Here is a 17,078-nt window from a genome sequence, read left to right as displayed (position 1 = left end):
TCGGTTCTCCACCAAATATTTGTGTCGGTCTGCTCCGGATTGAGCATTTAAAGTAGCAGCAGCAGCAGCAGAGATGGTGGGCCTCAAATCCTCACGGAGGCAAGCAACACTGCTATGTTCATAGTAACTGTGATTGTGCACATGAACAACATTTAGCTTTACTTTAATGCTACCAGACGGGTGTAGCCTGGTAAAATAATTTTCTCACAGTATATTTAATGAATACTAAGCACAGATAAATATTCTATGTTCTTTTGTTAATGGATTTCAGTGTAAAATGGAAGTTCTTCAACAAGGAACTGATTGTGTATAAAACTACTTCAGCTATTATGTCTTTTTTGCCAGACTAAACAAATCTGAACTGTTGATGTTGGATTTGATGTCAGACTATGTCCAATCCACCCTTTTGCAAAACTTGTTGAGGCAAAAGCTAAAACCTTGGTAAACTGTGATAATGAGATTAGCGCTTTAAGTTGCTCGTAGTCACCATACTTCATAATCATACTTCTTTTAATGGTCTGTCATTATGCTACAATTACTGCCACTGAACGGATCAGAGCTTTTTTTAATCATATAAATGTATCCTCTGTGTCTCCGCAGTGGAATCAGCAGAAACTGAAATCAGACATTTTAAAACAGCGGTGATTCATTGATGCAAGGTGGACAAACCAAGAGTAGTCCGTTTTCGCTCTTGTTCAGAGAATGCAGGTTGATTGCGATCCAGAGCAACTGAGCTGAATATGAAACTATGCATGATTTACTCTTAACTCACCCTCACACCTGTTGATTACAGACATTTGACTGTGATTCATTACAGAGCACCTGGTCGATGTTATTTAGCGCACGGTTCTGCTCATCCGAATGTCTCACCTGTGCCATTGCCGCAGTAGTTGTTGTACTTTTGTGTGCCTTCACATGATGTAATGGAGTCCTAAGGGCAAGCACAGATGTTTAGCAAACCTCACAGCCAATCAGATGAGTGTCACTACCCTGAGGCAGTAGAGTAACAGGAAGCCATGAGACAGTCTGCCGCACACCTGTGTGACTCAACTCCAGTTAATCCTGTGTGTGTCATCGAAAACAATGACATCATACCGATATCATTTCCTCTTTACACAATATGTAATATGTAATGAAGTGCTCTGAGTTAGTCCTTGATATTGGGGCGGTTATGTTGGGTTAGGGTTATGCCTACACAATTCACATGTGTGCACTGCACTTGAATAAAAGGTTGATTCAAAATGTAATTTTCATGATGTAGAGGACATTAGAAGGTAGTATCAGTAGGAGAAAGATGCAAGATGCAATCTGTCTTCCTCAGCTTCTTCAACACAACTGACCGTTTTGACTGGACGCATATGCAAAAATATTAACAGTGATGGCGAGGGCAGACAGAGTGTGTAGAGGTGACTTAGCTGAGCACACTTGTGACAGCACACCTCTCCTATCTGTGCTGAAGGGCTGTTGTGTCTGAGGGTGGGAGTGTGCCGTGTCGGAGCCAAAAAGCAAAAACGTGTTCCTGGATGGAGAGGGAGGGAAAGAGAGAGAGAGAAAGAGAGGGAGGGAAAGAGAGAGAGAGAGAGAGAGAGAAAGAGAGGGAGGGAAAGAGAGAGAGAGAGAAAGAGAGTGGAGAGAAAGGAGAGAGAGAGAGAGAGAGAGAAGTGGATAAGGGAAGAACAAATCTTCAATCTCCACACCAGTCCAGCCCTCCCACAGGAAACCATCTCCCAACTCAGCATGACCTTTTATGGTAAAAATTCCCCTAAAAGCCACACGGCCGCCTGGGATTGCTAGTACATTTAAAGTAACAGAAAGAAAGTTTGGGAATGGCAGGATAGGCATCAAATACACATAATGATGGATTATAGATAAATGCAAAGCATCTTTTTAGATGTATTAAACAAATACATTGCCTTCTGGAGTTCACCAAAAAACTCTGAACCACTGTTCCAGCACTGATTTAATTTTTTTGTGCGTAAAACAAGAGCTGTTTTAGCAACACATTCTTTCATATTACCCTGCTGTTCTGTACACAGCAAATATTTCATAATGGTGGCAAATAAGTATGGCATATATTATAAACGCCAGTTCACGATATACCTGGATAACAAACTGGAAATGTGACATGTGTTTGCCCATGCAAATATGCCATACTGTGAAGCCAAACAGCCAGTGTTTGTGTTTTCGGTGGCCTTCAGCACTTTTGTCTCCTGCTTAAAGCACAGACATAATTACGATAAGACCCTGAAAACAGGGAACGTGTAGTCTGATTAATTGGCCTGGTTTCACCAGACTCACTCACTTCATAAAATTAAAGTGAACTGAGAAACTAGGTGGGCGGGGCCAGGGTACTGATACAGCCTCTTCTGTCCCTGAATTGTACCTCAGATGTCTCTAAACATTCCACAAATATAAACATCTGTGAAAGATTCTGGTTGATTTCAGTGACTTCGCAATGTCCTAAAGTGACAGCTCAGAACTTGTGTGCATGATGTCAGAGCTGAAAACTATTGGATAATATTGTTGTGACAACACTGCCATCTTGTGATTGTATGAATAGCACATGTTCATCTATTTCTATAGAAATCTTCACACACACACACAAACACGCATTTGTCACACATTTGTGTTTTGGAATATGTTAGGTACATTTTGAAAGAGTGAGACATCTAATGGGCACAAGTGAAAGAGTGAGGCATGGCGCACTGACAACAACCTGTCATCAACTGTGTCATAGTTTGGTATGGCAACTGCTCACGACAGTGAAGCAATGCAGAGGGTGGTGAAAACTGCCCAACGCGTCACCAGTTCTTCACACCCCTCCATCGCGGCCATCCAGGGCAAACGATACTTACATAAGGCATGCGGCATCAACCAAGACTGTTCCCACCCCAACCACAGACTGTTCACCCCACTCCCCTCCGGGAAACATTACAGGTACTTTCATGTGCATCAGGAGCAAAGTGCACCGAGGTCATGTCTGAGTGTTACGTTATGTCTGTCTCAAAAACTAAAGTTACTATTGCTAACTTTGCCAAGCCAATTCAGGATGTAGGCTACAGTATGTGTGTGTGTCTAGCCAGACAATGTAAATATGTATTTGCAAATGCGGATTCTAAACATAATTGTGTGTGCGTGTGCGTGTGCGTGTGCGTGTGCGTGTGTGTGTGTGTGTGTGTGTGTGTGTGTGTGTGTGTGTGTGTGGCATGTGTCATGTTCTGCTGATGTTAACAGGAAAAGAGGCAAATCTCAGAGGGTGTGAATGTCAGAACATATCCCATCCCAAATCTCTGAAATAAGGTTAAAAATATGTTATGTGTGTAGTGTGTGTTTGTAGTGTGTGTGTGTGTGTGTGTGTGTGTGTGTGTGTGTGTGTGTGTGTGTGTGTGTGTGTGTGTGTGTGTGTGTGTGTGTGTGTGTGTGTGTGTGTGTGTGTGTGTGTGTGTGTGTGGCATGTGTCATGTTCTGCTGATGTTAACAGGAAAAGAGGCAAATCTCAGAGGGTGTGAATGTCAGAACATATCCCATCCCAAATCTCTGAAATAAGGTTAAAAATATGTTATGTGTGTAGTGTTCTATACACTAATCCAGCGAAACACGGAAGTAACACAGCACCGCCATTACTGCGTGGCTGGCTGCTAAGAAATTAGCCCCTTGGTTCCATAGGCGGCTGTTGCAGAGGTTAGCTGTCATTAATACACGTCTTAATACCTTATGTTGTTAATAAATTACCTTCATCGGTAAGTTTTGGCACAGTCTGACATCATTGATCCGATGTTCCCTTTCACCTGACATTTTCTTTCATGAGCGGGATCTCTTGTTAGACATTCTCTGACAGGATGCTTTCGTTGAAAAGCACAGGCAAGTGTCACTCGTCACACTCGCAGGCACGCAGTAATGGCGATATTCAAGTTTGCGCTGGATTAGTGTATACAGTATGTTCATACTTAAGGAATAGGGGTTTGTATTGTCTTAAAACTTTTTGAAACTTTAATAAAATGTTGTAGTTATTACAAACAAGGTGTTACAAATCCAGTAAGGATGCGGTACCGACACCGAACCTCAGGAACTGGCATCGGTACCGGTACCGGTTCAACTGCGATAGGTACCCAACCCTAGTATTGATCATGCTGGGCATAATACTGCAGTTTTATGTGACTACTTGGAGTTCCCAAGCAGCTCAGCAGGGGGAGCTTTAAGACTGAAGATACTTATAGCTTGATGTTTTTTTGGGCCCCCACTGATAACTTTAAGGCAGTGCTGCTGCCACCTCGACTTCAAGGCAACTTTAACAATAACCCTAACCCTAGGCTAAACCCAGCGTGTTTCCAGACGGTAGAGACCATATAACAAACTTAAGAGACCATGAGACTGCCTCAGCATGTGACATTGAAATCACTGCAATCACTTAATGAAAGGTGAAACTCCGTAAACTGTAAATAAGAATTTATTTACTATGAAAAGCTAAATATTGCAACTGTTACTAAGTGTAACAAAATGTAGCCAAAGACCCAGTGTCTCAGTGGAAGTAAGTGTTTAGCATGTCATTAAGTCATGTGTCATTTTATCAGAATGAGCACACATGTTACTGCAAATACTGTCTGTGGGATAGTAAACACAGTCTGTGCACTCCATATGAACCCTCTGTAGGTTGGCTACAACACTGGGTCAAACAACTCTGAGCAAACATATCATATGTGCATAAACACAGTGGGCAAAGCAATATCATGTGTGTGCCAAATGTTGTGACACTCTATATGTCTTAGCGTCGAATATTATTCCACATGATTACAGTGAGGCAAGCGTGGCTACTAAGACCTCTGCTGGGCCCTGTCACGTGAGGGCCTGCTGCGATGGGGAATAGTGTAAGGCCCAGGCCTCTTCCAACACCCGCTGGGGAGAGATGTAGAGTTCTTAAAGAAGTGCGGAGAATAACAAAGCTGTCAAAACATCCTCGTTGTGCCTCTAGGAATCCCAAACTTCACCATGTGCATGGAGATAGGACCCGCAAGCCAAAGAGGAACAGAGCTACTCTGTGTTTGATATTCAGCGTTGGTCCGATTTTCATGCTCCGGCATGGTACCAACCAAAATACATGTTCCCCCTTCGCATAAAGTAATATGTCTTCGATTGTGTAATGATTAGAAATGATGCAGAGTGTGAAAGCTTGCACGCCACGATGTCCCAAGGAGATGTGAAAGTGATGAATTGTGAAATGCTGTCCACAGTTGTGCTAGCAAAGGGAATGGCTGTGGTGTGGGTAACCAGAGGACAGTATATTCCACCAGGGACAGATAGCTGTCGCAATCGCCTCACCCCAGGAGTTATGCACTCTTGGGCTGAAAAATTAAGGCAGAGAGGCCCTTGCAGTACGATTTATTTCTAGCGATATAAACGTCACAACGCCTGCCAAAATTTCACAAAATGTGACTAACCGAAAGTAAAATCGATTAGATGGACTGGTCAAGAAAATCCTGCGAAAAGTTACCGTGTTAGGCATAAAGACTTGCTTTGTGTCATTTCCATACTGAGGCATTTCCCTCGCTGTCAGGAAACACATATGGCCCAGCAGATGTGGAAACATACGTTTCCCTATATGCAAGTGTGAGAGTGAGAGGAGCTATGACTGACACAGCACATAACTCAGTTGTCCACACAGACAGCCGTGTAATATGGTTGGGGAAAGGGGGCAGTATGGATTTGGGGAACGGGGTGTGTGTGTGGGGGAGGGGTAGTAACACTGTTGTATGTGTTTCACTGGTGTGCACCAATAGTTCAGCGGCGGCAGTCCCGTCTAACCATTATGAAACAGCATGGTATGGTCCTAGGGGATCGCCCATGGAGTTTGGGGGAAGGGGACTTTGTGGAAATTGAAGGCACAGTTTTTGTTTTATTTTGCTTTCCCCCCCCCCCCCCCCCCCACTGACCTTCTAGGAGAACCGGGAAAATGAAAAGAAGCAGGTCTCCATTCTCAAAAGAAGCCTGTTTCTCATTACAGGGGCCAGCTCTCCTCTGAAGAGAAGCCCCGAGGGGGTCTGAGCCGAGGGGCGCTGGCACTGAGCGCAGTCCTCCTCGTGCAGATTGACTGGCGTTCAGAGGAGTATCACACCTGAGATGAAGATGAAGGGGGAACTGGTCGTCTCGGTACTTTTATGTGTATGGTCACACAGCTTTAAAATTATTTCATGTTAAATGCCTCAGTGTTCTTGCTATGAAATCACGCCGGAACACAGACTGTGATAACTGCAGATTTACCGAGGAGGAAAAGAAAGCGATGTACAGCTCGCCAAAAGCAGTGATATACAGCATGAGAACATAAAGTTGTTTTTTTGGCACACACTCACTGCCGTGAGATCAACCTTCATGGCTCTTAGGCAGGGCCCACAACCGAGGCTGCTCACCATGTGTCCATGTCTTGCAGGACTGGAACAAGCACGGGGTCCTTGATAGATTACAATATAGGGCAGAAGGCAGACAGGGTTTCAAAATGCACAGCTGCGAACGCCATCGACCTCAGGTCTCGAGAGAAGAGCATTGCAATAATTAGGTTGCAAAGCACACAAACTGATGTAATTTTCACAGGAGGCAAATGGTTCAAGTTTTTTTTTTTTTTCTAAATTGAAGCTTCTGAAGATTATGAAATAAGAAAAAGTATTAAGCTGATATGTATACATACACTTTTCAGCTATGGATTACAGTACTTCATGACTGTAAACCTGACCCTTTTTTAACAAGCTGGGAAACAGATGTAGGCCTATTTATCAGTTACACAAACATTTGGGTCTGTGCTGAGAAGACTCACAGAAACATAGACACATTTCAGCCTTTATTCCAGCTCTTCAAAAGCTACCTCTCAAATGTTTATCCGTGGATTTTTTTTTTTTTTAAGTGAACAGGATCCTCTCTCTTTCAGAGGTATCAGATTCCATTAAAAGGTTACATTGTTTTGGTTCAAAAAGACTTGTCCTTCCACTGAAAATCCATGGCCATCAAAAACAAATAACTATTTAGCATTTTCCATTGGCACACTGGCAACATGCCTCCCTGATGTATTTTTGATATTAAGTGAATAGACAATAACTTGAAAAGCCCTGTTGTAGCAATTCACAGTTTTTTTTGTCTTTGTTCGTTACATACTCAAGGGAAATGGTAACAATAACATGTGATTACTATCAACACTAATTTAATAGATAAGGATCACTTAAACCATGAATGCAGCTACAAGTCCGAGCAAGATGGCACAGTCCAGAACAGGGTGTATCCTTCCTTCCAGTTTAAACTCCATGTTTGGGGTCTTAGTCATGACAAAATTGTTACATAATAAGTAACCTGTAAAAGGATTAAACAGAAACTCTTATGCTATTTTGTTACTCTTTGTCTGGGCTCAAACAGAAACTGCCCCTGAAATGACCGTGACATTTTATTTCTGAAAAATATGCAGTTCTGTTGTCACTTTTATCAAAATTCACAATAAACATGAACGTCTTTAAGCCAGCCACTATTAAGATATTTATGCCCTCGGCTGTTTGGTCGCCTGTCCAAGAACTGCATGTTCAGCCTGAAGAGTTCACAACTGATCATTGAAACATTGAATGAGTTTAAACATCTGGTACACAGCGTTGGGTTTATCTTTGTGACAGTCTCTTTGTGAGAATGATCACCGTCTTGATGGCCACCTTATGGTCACAGTGTCATGATCACCACTGTGTGAGGTTCGAACCTTTCTCTGATCATGACGAAGAAGACATTTGATAGTGAAGAAATCTATGCATGTTATTTTTATTTCTTATCGCATTGCTGTTAAGAAAAAGTATGGAGCATCAGTTGTTTGCCAGTAAAGCTGCAAGCAGTTTTTTGTTATAGTGGACTACAATACTTTGACCAATCAGAAATGATGCTCTTCAACACACCCATTCTTTCTCTCTCCCTCCATAGGAAAATCCCTCTGATACCCATGACATTCCTTCCACACTATGTAATATATAGTATGCGCTGTAAGTGCTGCATGCTATATACTGTATGTAATATGGGAAGTGAGGGGAGCCCTGAGTTCAGTTCAAATTATATGACTCTTTTGCCACCTGACATGATCACTAAGACCTTCCATACCAACCATATCACAGTGGCACACATTTCACTGGATTATCAAATTGATATATTATTTTATTTAGGGGATGCTTTAATTTTTGTATGTGATATTTTGGGTACTTGGGCTTCCTAAATATCTAAGAAACATCACAATCAGACTAATGTAAATGCTAGAACTACATTTAAACTAAGAGATGTTTTGCCATTTACAAGAAAAATATGTCTTTATTGCCTTTTAATTGAATTGAATGCATATGATGAATGTGACATTGTATTGGATTTTAATGTAGAACATATGGGTAGATGACATTCCTTAGAAAATGTAGGCTGTACTGTATGTTTACCTCGAATCATTGCAATCACTGCATTTAAAAATGGGCTTGGGGACTCTTAACATCATTCTTGAAATTTTGGGCACTAAAATATTTGCTGAAGCCACAGGGAACAATCACATTCAGCTGGAGTTGATTGCTTATTATATGTAGACATACTGTCATGTAGCTGCGCTCTGACGCTCTGAAGCGCTCCCGCAGTTATTCTCGCTCTGTTGAAACCGTTATTTAGAGAACCAGTTGCGATTGATTTACTTCAACTCCGCCCAGTGCTGTCTGTTTCAGCCAATGGAGTATGAGTTATTTGCATGGGGTTCTGTGTTGGACATAAAGACACGCTTGGAGCACTCTGAGGCAAACTTCTCAAGTGACTTCAGGCAGTAGCCACCCTTGTAGTCTCACCTCTAATTGGACTAGTCCACTAGAACGGCGCACTAGTGACCTGGAATATCTTTGCTGTACAGACTTCGCGAAATAACTTACTCAGAGCGACTGCACTGACTGGACCATCAATAATATGGGCAAAAGCAAATTATTTCTCTTAGTTGTTTGGATATACTTGGAAAACATTTGCACTGTTTTCTCAACTACCGATGAATTGCATTTTGGTAAGTAGGCTAGTTGCGGAAATGCATGCTCTCTCATGTGCACTGGAGAAAATACTAATACTGTATGTAATTAATTACCTTATAGATTAACTCAAATTACTCGAGCCGGTTCCTAAAGCCGCGAACCTTTCACATGTAAACATTCCAGCCTGAGGGGGTTAAATTAAATGAGTCCGAATGACCGGGAGTTAACTCACTGAGACCTAATCAGAAGTGAGTCACATCTTAGACTCCTTCATAATGTAGTTGTGTTTGGATGCCCGCACTGTGCGCTGGAGAGCATTAAAGAAGCTATGTATTGCAATGTTCAGTTGCCGCTAGGCTCAGTGCAAAACTATTATGATAGAGCAAAAGTTTGCGCAAGTATTATGCCTGGTACTTTCACCAAGTTGGATAAATACAATCAGTGTTGTCAGTTTTAGTCTGATCAGGTCAAGGAAAAGCAGTAGGCTATAACAAGAAAACAAAGCTGTTAAAGTAACAAGCATCAAAGCTCTTAAAAGTCAGGTTGAGTAGCTAATTGTACTTCTACAATGATGTGTGAGGATATTTTTTGTGTGGCAACTGTAGGTACAACATCAGTGTTTATTTGCTTCTCAGAAAAACACTAAAAAGTCTAAGTGAACACAAATGTTGCAATCAGTCAAAGTAATGCATCAGACCCTCAACTTTGGTTATTTGCTGGTTGGTTTAAACATTGACACATTTGTGTTTGCACAGGTAACATCACACTAAATGGTACAGACATAGCCTTCTCAGACATCGAATCTAAGTTTGCCCTGCGGACAGCTGAAGTGCCTGATGATGACCTGTGCTATATCGAGCCTGGTGAAGTTGACAGCATTGTAGAGTGTGAATTCAACCCTGAGGCCAAGACCTTTATCGTTATACATGGCTGGACGGTAAATGGGACCCTTGCCTATTAACATTTCCATGTCCTTATCAACATATTTTAATAAGCGATTAAAATACAGCAAATACTGTTTTTTTGTCAGAGACATCATAGATTGGGCATGTACAAAAACAACTTTGAATCTAACAAGTCGCTTTGTCAACTAAAATGTAAAGAAGCTCTGAATGTTTATTTCTCCATATCACATACATTTACCCTACAGCAAATGGCTTGTTGAAAGAGCTGGCGGTGTGAGGCTCAATATTGACAGTGCTGTCTGTGTTAAGGTCACTGGCATGTACGAGAGTTGGGTCCCCAAGCTGGTGACGGCTCTGTATGAGCGTGAGCCCACTGCTAACGTCATCGTTGTGGACTGGCTGACCAGAGCCCAGCAGCACTACCCGACCTCCGCCGCATACACCAAACTGGTCGGACGAGATGTTGCCAAGTTTGTCACCTGGTTACAGGTAAGATTAATTAGGGTATCAACTGAGATCAAAAAGTTGCCATCTGTCATATTCTGATGGTTTGTGTTAATATTCCCTCAGTTCTGTCTGTAATGAGAGATTAGATGTTGGTGGTGTGATATTCTCTCATGTTTTTCTGTTGGCATGCTGCCTATTGTGTTGGGTATCTCTGGAATGTTGTTGTGTTACTTGTTTGTAACAAAAGTTTGGCCACTTTTCAGCATTTTCCCCATTCCTCTCCTTTCTCAGGGTGTGCTCGACTACCCCTGGGAGAAAATTCACTTTCTGGGCTACAGTCTTGGTGCCCATGTGGCGGGAATCGCTGGATTGCTGACCAGCAGCAAAGTGAACAGAATCACAGGTAAAGAGTGACTTCACAAATCAAAGGAGAAATGCCGTTCTCCCTTCATCAAAACAGATGCATCGTGTGAGACGGCCTGCCTAATAAACATGATAATCACCACTGTCTACAGCTTGATTTGCTCCAAACCGCAGCAGAGGTCGAAGGACATAAACACATCTGGTCATCACAGACAACAGCTTGACTGCATTTGCATGGTTCAGCACAAACTCACTCTGTAATCTCCTCCAGGTCTGGACCCGGCTGGCCCCAGCTTTGAGTATGCCGACTCACAGAGCACCCTCTCTCCAGATGACGCCAACTTTGTGGATGTCCTACATACCAACACACGAGGATCCCCAGACCGTAGCATCGGCATCCAGAGGCCAGTGGGCCATGTGGATATCTACCCCAATGGCGGAACGTTCCAGCCTGGCTGCGACCTGCAGAAAACAATGAAGATGATCGTGTCCACAGGTTTCTCAAGTAAGCTGACCTTTTCAATCCCTTTCATAGTATTTTGGTCACACAGCTGGATGTAAAATGACTGGTCTGACGTTTCAAAATCAAAAGGGCGTAATGTTCTGTTCGCATTTAATTGGTTTGTTTCCTTGCTCATTCTTTCCAGACATGGACCAGATCGTGAAGTGTTCTCACGAACGCTCCATTCACCTCTTCATCGACTCCCTGGTGAACGCACAGGAGCACCAGAGCATGGCTTACCGCTGCAGCAACAAGGAGGCCTTCGACAAGGGTGTGTGTCTCAGCTGCCGCAAGAACCGTTGCAACAAGCTGGGCTACGAGATCAACCGTGTGCGCTCACGCCGAAGTGCCAAGATGTACCTGAAGACCAGGGAGATGATGCCATTCAAAGGTGAGACTAGTGAAGGGGACACCTCATTGATTAATTTTATGAGGTTTGAATTGCAGTGTAGAGTTCTGTAAAGGTATTACACATCAAGAGTTGGGAATAAGGCAGTATGGCAGTAGAAGAGGACAGTGTGGAGGTGCATTAAATGCACTGACTAAAATTACTGAGCGAAAACACGCATATCTCAGACTTTCTCAAAGATTTGATACAACTTACAGTTGTCTTATTGAGCCTGGTTGCTATGACTTTTGATTTATTGAACATGTACGTAAATGCACCAACACACATACGGAACAAATTAAGGGAAACATTAAATATACCCAGAAAATAGTTCCTCAAAACACCTGTGTTGCATCTTACAAATTGTTACCATATTTTGTTGGCAGTACTAACCAGTATTCTTCACAGATTTCATTTTATGAGTCTGTTGAATTCGCAGTGTTTTCTGTCATTAAGCCAAACTGTAAATGCTTTTTGATTTGTGAAAATGATGTCAGAGGGAAAAAAGTTAACCAGAGAGGGGTCAATAGAAGTGCAGCCCACACAACCTTCTGGCTAGATGATCACATGCCAGAGATACTGTAGGAAGGATATTTCAGTGCCTGGTGCTGTGAAACAGGACACTGCTCCATGCATGTGGAAGCTCAAGAGATTTCAGATTTCTTATGCCACGTATGACATTAACTCTTAGGGGTCAGAAGAGATGAGTTTCGTGGAGATGTTCTGTATCAATCAAGTACCGGCACGATGCAAGTTATGCGGCCAGGCTTTTGAACGGGGCTTCAGTAGAAGAGCCATATGGGGAGTGGCGGTCTTAAAATAGCCCTAAAGGACGTTCTGGTGAAGCTGCAGGTGTTTCTATACAGGCTTTCTCAGGGATATTTCCTTGTCTAAAAATATCTCTCTCCCTACAGTTTTCCATTACCAATTGAAGGTGCACTTCTTCAGCGAGGATGAACTGAGCTTCACGGAGCAGCCAATCAGAGTGTCACTGTATGGTACCCATGGAGAAAAAGAGGACCTCACCCATGTATTGTAAGCATGCTTCTCCTGCTTCAAAAGCACTGTAATAATGTAACATGTCATACATCTGAAAAACCTAGAAAGTATCCATTCTATAATCCCCACGAAATGTTGAATTGTTGGAAAAGCACTCATTTTGACCCTACTCCATAGGCCTGACCTGAAGACAAACTCCACCTTATCTTTCCTCCTGACCACTGACGTGGACATTGGGGAGCTTCTGATGGTGAAGATCACCTGGGATAAAGACTCTTATTTCGGCTGGTCAGACTGGTGGAAGAGCAGCAACTTCCACATCCGCAAACTCAGAGTCAAAGTAGGAGAGACACAGGCCAGGTACATCATTGAAACTGCAGATTGTCATCATCCAATACATCCAAGTAGAACCACTGGCATGCACTATTTTTCATAAGATATGTTAGATATGTTTCTTGTGGATGACCACAAAGAGAGCTTGGTGCCATAGAAGGTGACGGAATGCTGACACATATATGTTTACAGGGTTATCTTCAGCTCAAAAGAGGGGGAGTTTGCGTACCTCACCAGGGGAGGGGAGCCTGCTGTATTCGTCAAGTCAAAAGAAGACCAGACCAGTCGCAAACAAGAAAGGTAAATACTGTCTCTCATATAGTTCCTTTGGTAGCCTGGGTGAACCCAGGTTGGTCTGGAAAAGAGTCTATTGACGTCTGTTTCAGAATCAACAAAAACCTCAGAATGTGTATTTTCTTTGTAAATGATTAAATAACTACATTTAAAACCTTTGTTTACAAAGAATATATGTTTGCGGCACATCTAACTCCAATGCACATATTTACGTTTCATTTCACTGCTAGTTATGCATGAAAAAGGTTTGGAAACAGGCGTCAATGGGCTCCTTTCCAGAAAGACCTGCAGAGCTAATTCAAAGTTGCTATAGGTTCATCTGGGTTCATCCCAGCTAGTTTCTTTGTAACTCTGGGCCCTATTTTGATGATGGTCAGTGGCAAAAAGCTTAAATACATTTGTGTTCCACTTCACTTTCGGGGTGGTTTTGTTATCAAACGTCGGACGCATTTTTCAAAAAGGTTGTTCTTCTGTTTCTTAATCAGTCATGGGTGTGTTTTGGACACACCCATGACTGGACCACATCCTTTCAACCAATGAGAGTGACATCTGTCATTCCCTTTAACAGCAAGCAAGTCTTCAGCTGTGCATTACAAGCGCCTTTCAGTATAGACCAGGTTTTTCTTGGTCAGTGGCATAATGAATTTTAGAGGGTGTAAGATAGCGATTTTTGAATCAGACCACACCTTCTGGCACACACCTTGAGTGAAGCGCATGGTGCAAAATTGGCCACTGATTGAGTGTAACAGAAAAATATGCAATATGAATAAGTTTTGCTCCACGTTTCTGATCAAAATATAGCCCTATGTGATTACAACCAATCAGGATAGAAGTGTAACCCCTGTTCATGTGCTCTCATCTCAGGCTCCACAAGCTGAAAATGCATGGAAGCTCCTTCAAGCAGAACACTGCATAAGATGGACTTAAGAAGCGGAGAGAAGTATGGACTTGTGCCTGTGTTACATGTTCTCTCTCTCTCTCTCATCATCGGTGACGTTGGACGGACGTTTTTTTTTAATCAATGTTACAATCATGTTACATCTATTTCCACATTCTCATGAGATTCCACAGCTGCTTTTATACTGTCAGACCTTTTTATTCTTTGCCTCTCTCTCTCCCTCAACTACTTGAATTAGTGTTTACACAGGTTTCTGAAATACTCAATATTTTAGCAAGTTCATCAAGGATCCAGAATGTGTTTTTTGAAATGTGATTCAGACTAAACAGACTAAACTAATGTATGCCTGACTTTGTAGAGAGATAGAAAGGATGAAACGAGATGAGATAGAAAGGATGAACCTTTAATATTCACTAGTGCCTCTAGGGTTTTTGTGTGGGGCAAAAATCACAAAATTAGTTGAAATGAAGAGACATTGTTTAAACATTCCCTCCAAATTAGTGGATGCCTGTTGTAAATAACAATCAGAAAAAGAGATACTACTAAAGTGTTTTTGATACTACAGTTTTAGAAGCTGTGTAGACCATGCCTTGGAATTACTGTACTGTGTATGGTAAAGGTTACTTGATGTTATGAAGTTTGGCCTAGTTTAGTGCAAAAACTACTGGCATAAAATGTATTCTTGAGAGAAACAAAATGATTATTGACTGCCAGGCGTTAGTAGTAGAAGACTGTTACTGTGATGAGACCATAGAATATTTGATGTTATTGATGAAAGCAGTTGTATTGAGCATGCCTGGGTAAAATTCTATTTTAAGGGGGACAGGATTCAGTAACATTTGGTGTCCTGTTCACGCGCACTTATGAAAGCACTGACCTATGGGGGGAAATACAGTTCCAAGAACAGACCCTTGATTACTGAATCAAGTCCTCGTCTGTGGTCACTATATTATTCACCGATTTAGTTCAGCAGAAAGGTCTCACTTATAAGGATGGCACATTCTCACTACTTGATATTTCTCTATCAGCTGTAGAATCAATTAAGAACTTAAAATGAAAAGAATGATTACTTACTCAGCCAGAAAGTTCATATTCATTAGTAGCCTACTCTTGCCATTGTGTTAGATATAAACTTGCAGTTGCTACATGTAGAACCTATTAATTGTCATAAAAAGCAAATTATGGGGAATGTTTATTTGCTTTGTTACATATTACACAGCTGATTTGTGGCAACTTTTTAGACTAGCGTTTTGTCATGCATACTGTTACCTTAAATATGAGCAATTATCCTGTGCCTTACTCACTCACTGTTGCCAAAGCAGAGGGACCAAAGATATAGACAGTCATTAAATATAAAATGAAGTACTGCATTTATTTCTGTAGATACAGAACAGATCTTTTGCTTCTTTTTTTGTGTGACTATTCTTTTCATTGCTAGTCACTTTCCGGGATCAGATCCCTGACTTGATTCCACTTAAAACGATATCTTAGGTTCAGAAGTACTCAGCTATTGTTTCTTGAGTCATCCCAGTCATCGTGTTGATATGAGGACTGTTGATATGAACAATCATTACCTAATCATTACCATAACAATGACCAAGAACATGTTAAAAATATTGCAGTGTCCATGGTTACATTTCTTTTTAGAATAGTAGCACAACATAATAGCCATAAATACACTAACAATGTTTCATATTTTATTTATTGAATGTATATATTTGTATATTAAGTTTAATATATTATGCCATGGTTCAATTGTGTTTTTTTTTTTTGTATTCCTCCTATGTATTCTTTTATTATATATTTTGATCTGATTGGTTTCGGTGAGCTGAACGCTGTGAACTATGCCAATTCACTATAAGGAAGTGAGAAGTGGCACGCTGTATGGTAATCTTTGTGTAATAAACTTGACATATTGTGAACTTGTAGCTTGGTGTCATTTTAAAACACCTCACCATATCATACCCATACATGTATCTCTGCAACATCACTTCTGCATCATACCTGCTCTTGGCAAAATATGTAAACATTAGGGAAGAATCCAACACTTCTAACAGATTCCCTTTGAATCTCTCTCTCTCCCCTTCTCATGCGCATGCACACACACAGAGCCTGTTCACACTAGTCATTAGAATGCGTCTTGGGCAAATCTGATTGCAAGTGTCTCGTTCTAAAGACTGGTGTGAACAATGACCAAAACGGTTTGGAATCAGATTGTTCTTAACCACATGTGGAGGTGGTTTAAGACGCATGTATCCACATATGTTCTGTAGTGTGAACGCTCAATCCGTCCTTATGCGTCTTCATCCATGATGATAGACCAATAGATAAACATTCTAAATTCTAAAGTTACATTCTACAGGCAAATCCGAATGCAAGTGATCAGCTGAGACGCATATTAGAATACTGGTGTGAACGAAATGCGTCTTGGCTGATCACTTGCAATCAGATTTGCCCAAGACGCATTTAATGACTAGTGTGAACAGGCTCAAACACACACACACACACATTCTGCAATCAAATGCCTCTTGCACTGAGAGCATATGGTCATCATCACAGTTATCCATGAGTTTGAAAGAATCTAGCCTCTTGGATGTCTGGACATGAAAACTGTTCCTAAAAACTATTTAACTTGTCAGTATATGAAGTCAGTGTCAGCGTGGTCTGGAAGAACTGGAATAATCTAGAATAACCTGTCTGTCTGTCTATTCAGACTTCACACTTGACATGACAGCATCTCTTGCAGAATGCATGATGGCACTTTACGGCCACTGTCAAGAGTTCTGTAAGCCAAGAATGCTGAATTTGTGCTTAATGCTGGCACATTAGAGTGACATGTTAACACTGACTAACTAACAAGCTTTATTTTAGAACTCCAGGTGATAACTTGTCAGTGATTCAAATTAGACTAAAAGTTTATTATACTGTATATATACACTTCTAAACATCTAATCTT

At 41.5% G+C, this 17,078-nt stretch overlaps 1 protein-coding gene across 1 annotated transcript; it reads left to right on the top strand.

The window, feature by feature from the left end:
- Window positions 1-8,790: 8,790 nt before the first annotated feature.
- On the top strand, window positions 8,791-16,044 carry lpla (lipoprotein lipase a). The gene is made up of 10 exons (XM_062515579.1): window positions 8,791-9,028; window positions 9,749-9,930; window positions 10,208-10,387; window positions 10,637-10,748; window positions 10,980-11,213; window positions 11,356-11,601; window positions 12,513-12,633; window positions 12,775-12,957; window positions 13,123-13,230; window positions 14,089-16,044. The coding sequence occupies exons 1-10, from the start codon at window positions 8,938-8,940 to the stop codon at window positions 14,138-14,140; spliced, it is 1,509 nt and encodes a 502-aa protein (XP_062371563.1). The 5' UTR covers window positions 8,791-8,937; the 3' UTR covers window positions 14,141-16,044.
- Window positions 16,045-17,078: the final 1,034 nt, after the last annotated feature.

This window comes from Sardina pilchardus, chromosome 15 (assembly GCF_963854185.1).
Source record: "Sardina pilchardus chromosome 15, fSarPil1.1, whole genome shotgun sequence".
Classification (NCBI taxonomy): Eukaryota; Metazoa; Chordata; class Actinopteri; order Clupeiformes; family Clupeidae; genus Sardina; species Sardina pilchardus.
This window is presented reverse-complemented; position numbering and strand designations above follow the sequence as displayed.

Excerpts from the sequence above, each read along its gene's own strand:
- lpla (XM_062515579.1), top strand. The coding sequence starts at position 8,938 with ATGGGCAAAAGCAAATTATTTCTCTTAGTTGTTTGGATATACTTGGAA. Across the intron at positions 9,029-9,748 it reads TACCGATGAATTGCATTTTG|GTAACATCACACTAAATGGT; the intron begins GTAAGTAGGCTA and ends GTGTTTGCACAG. Across the intron at positions 12,634-12,774 it reads GAGGACCTCACCCATGTATT|GCCTGACCTGAAGACAAACT; the intron begins GTAAGCATGCTT and ends CCTACTCCATAG.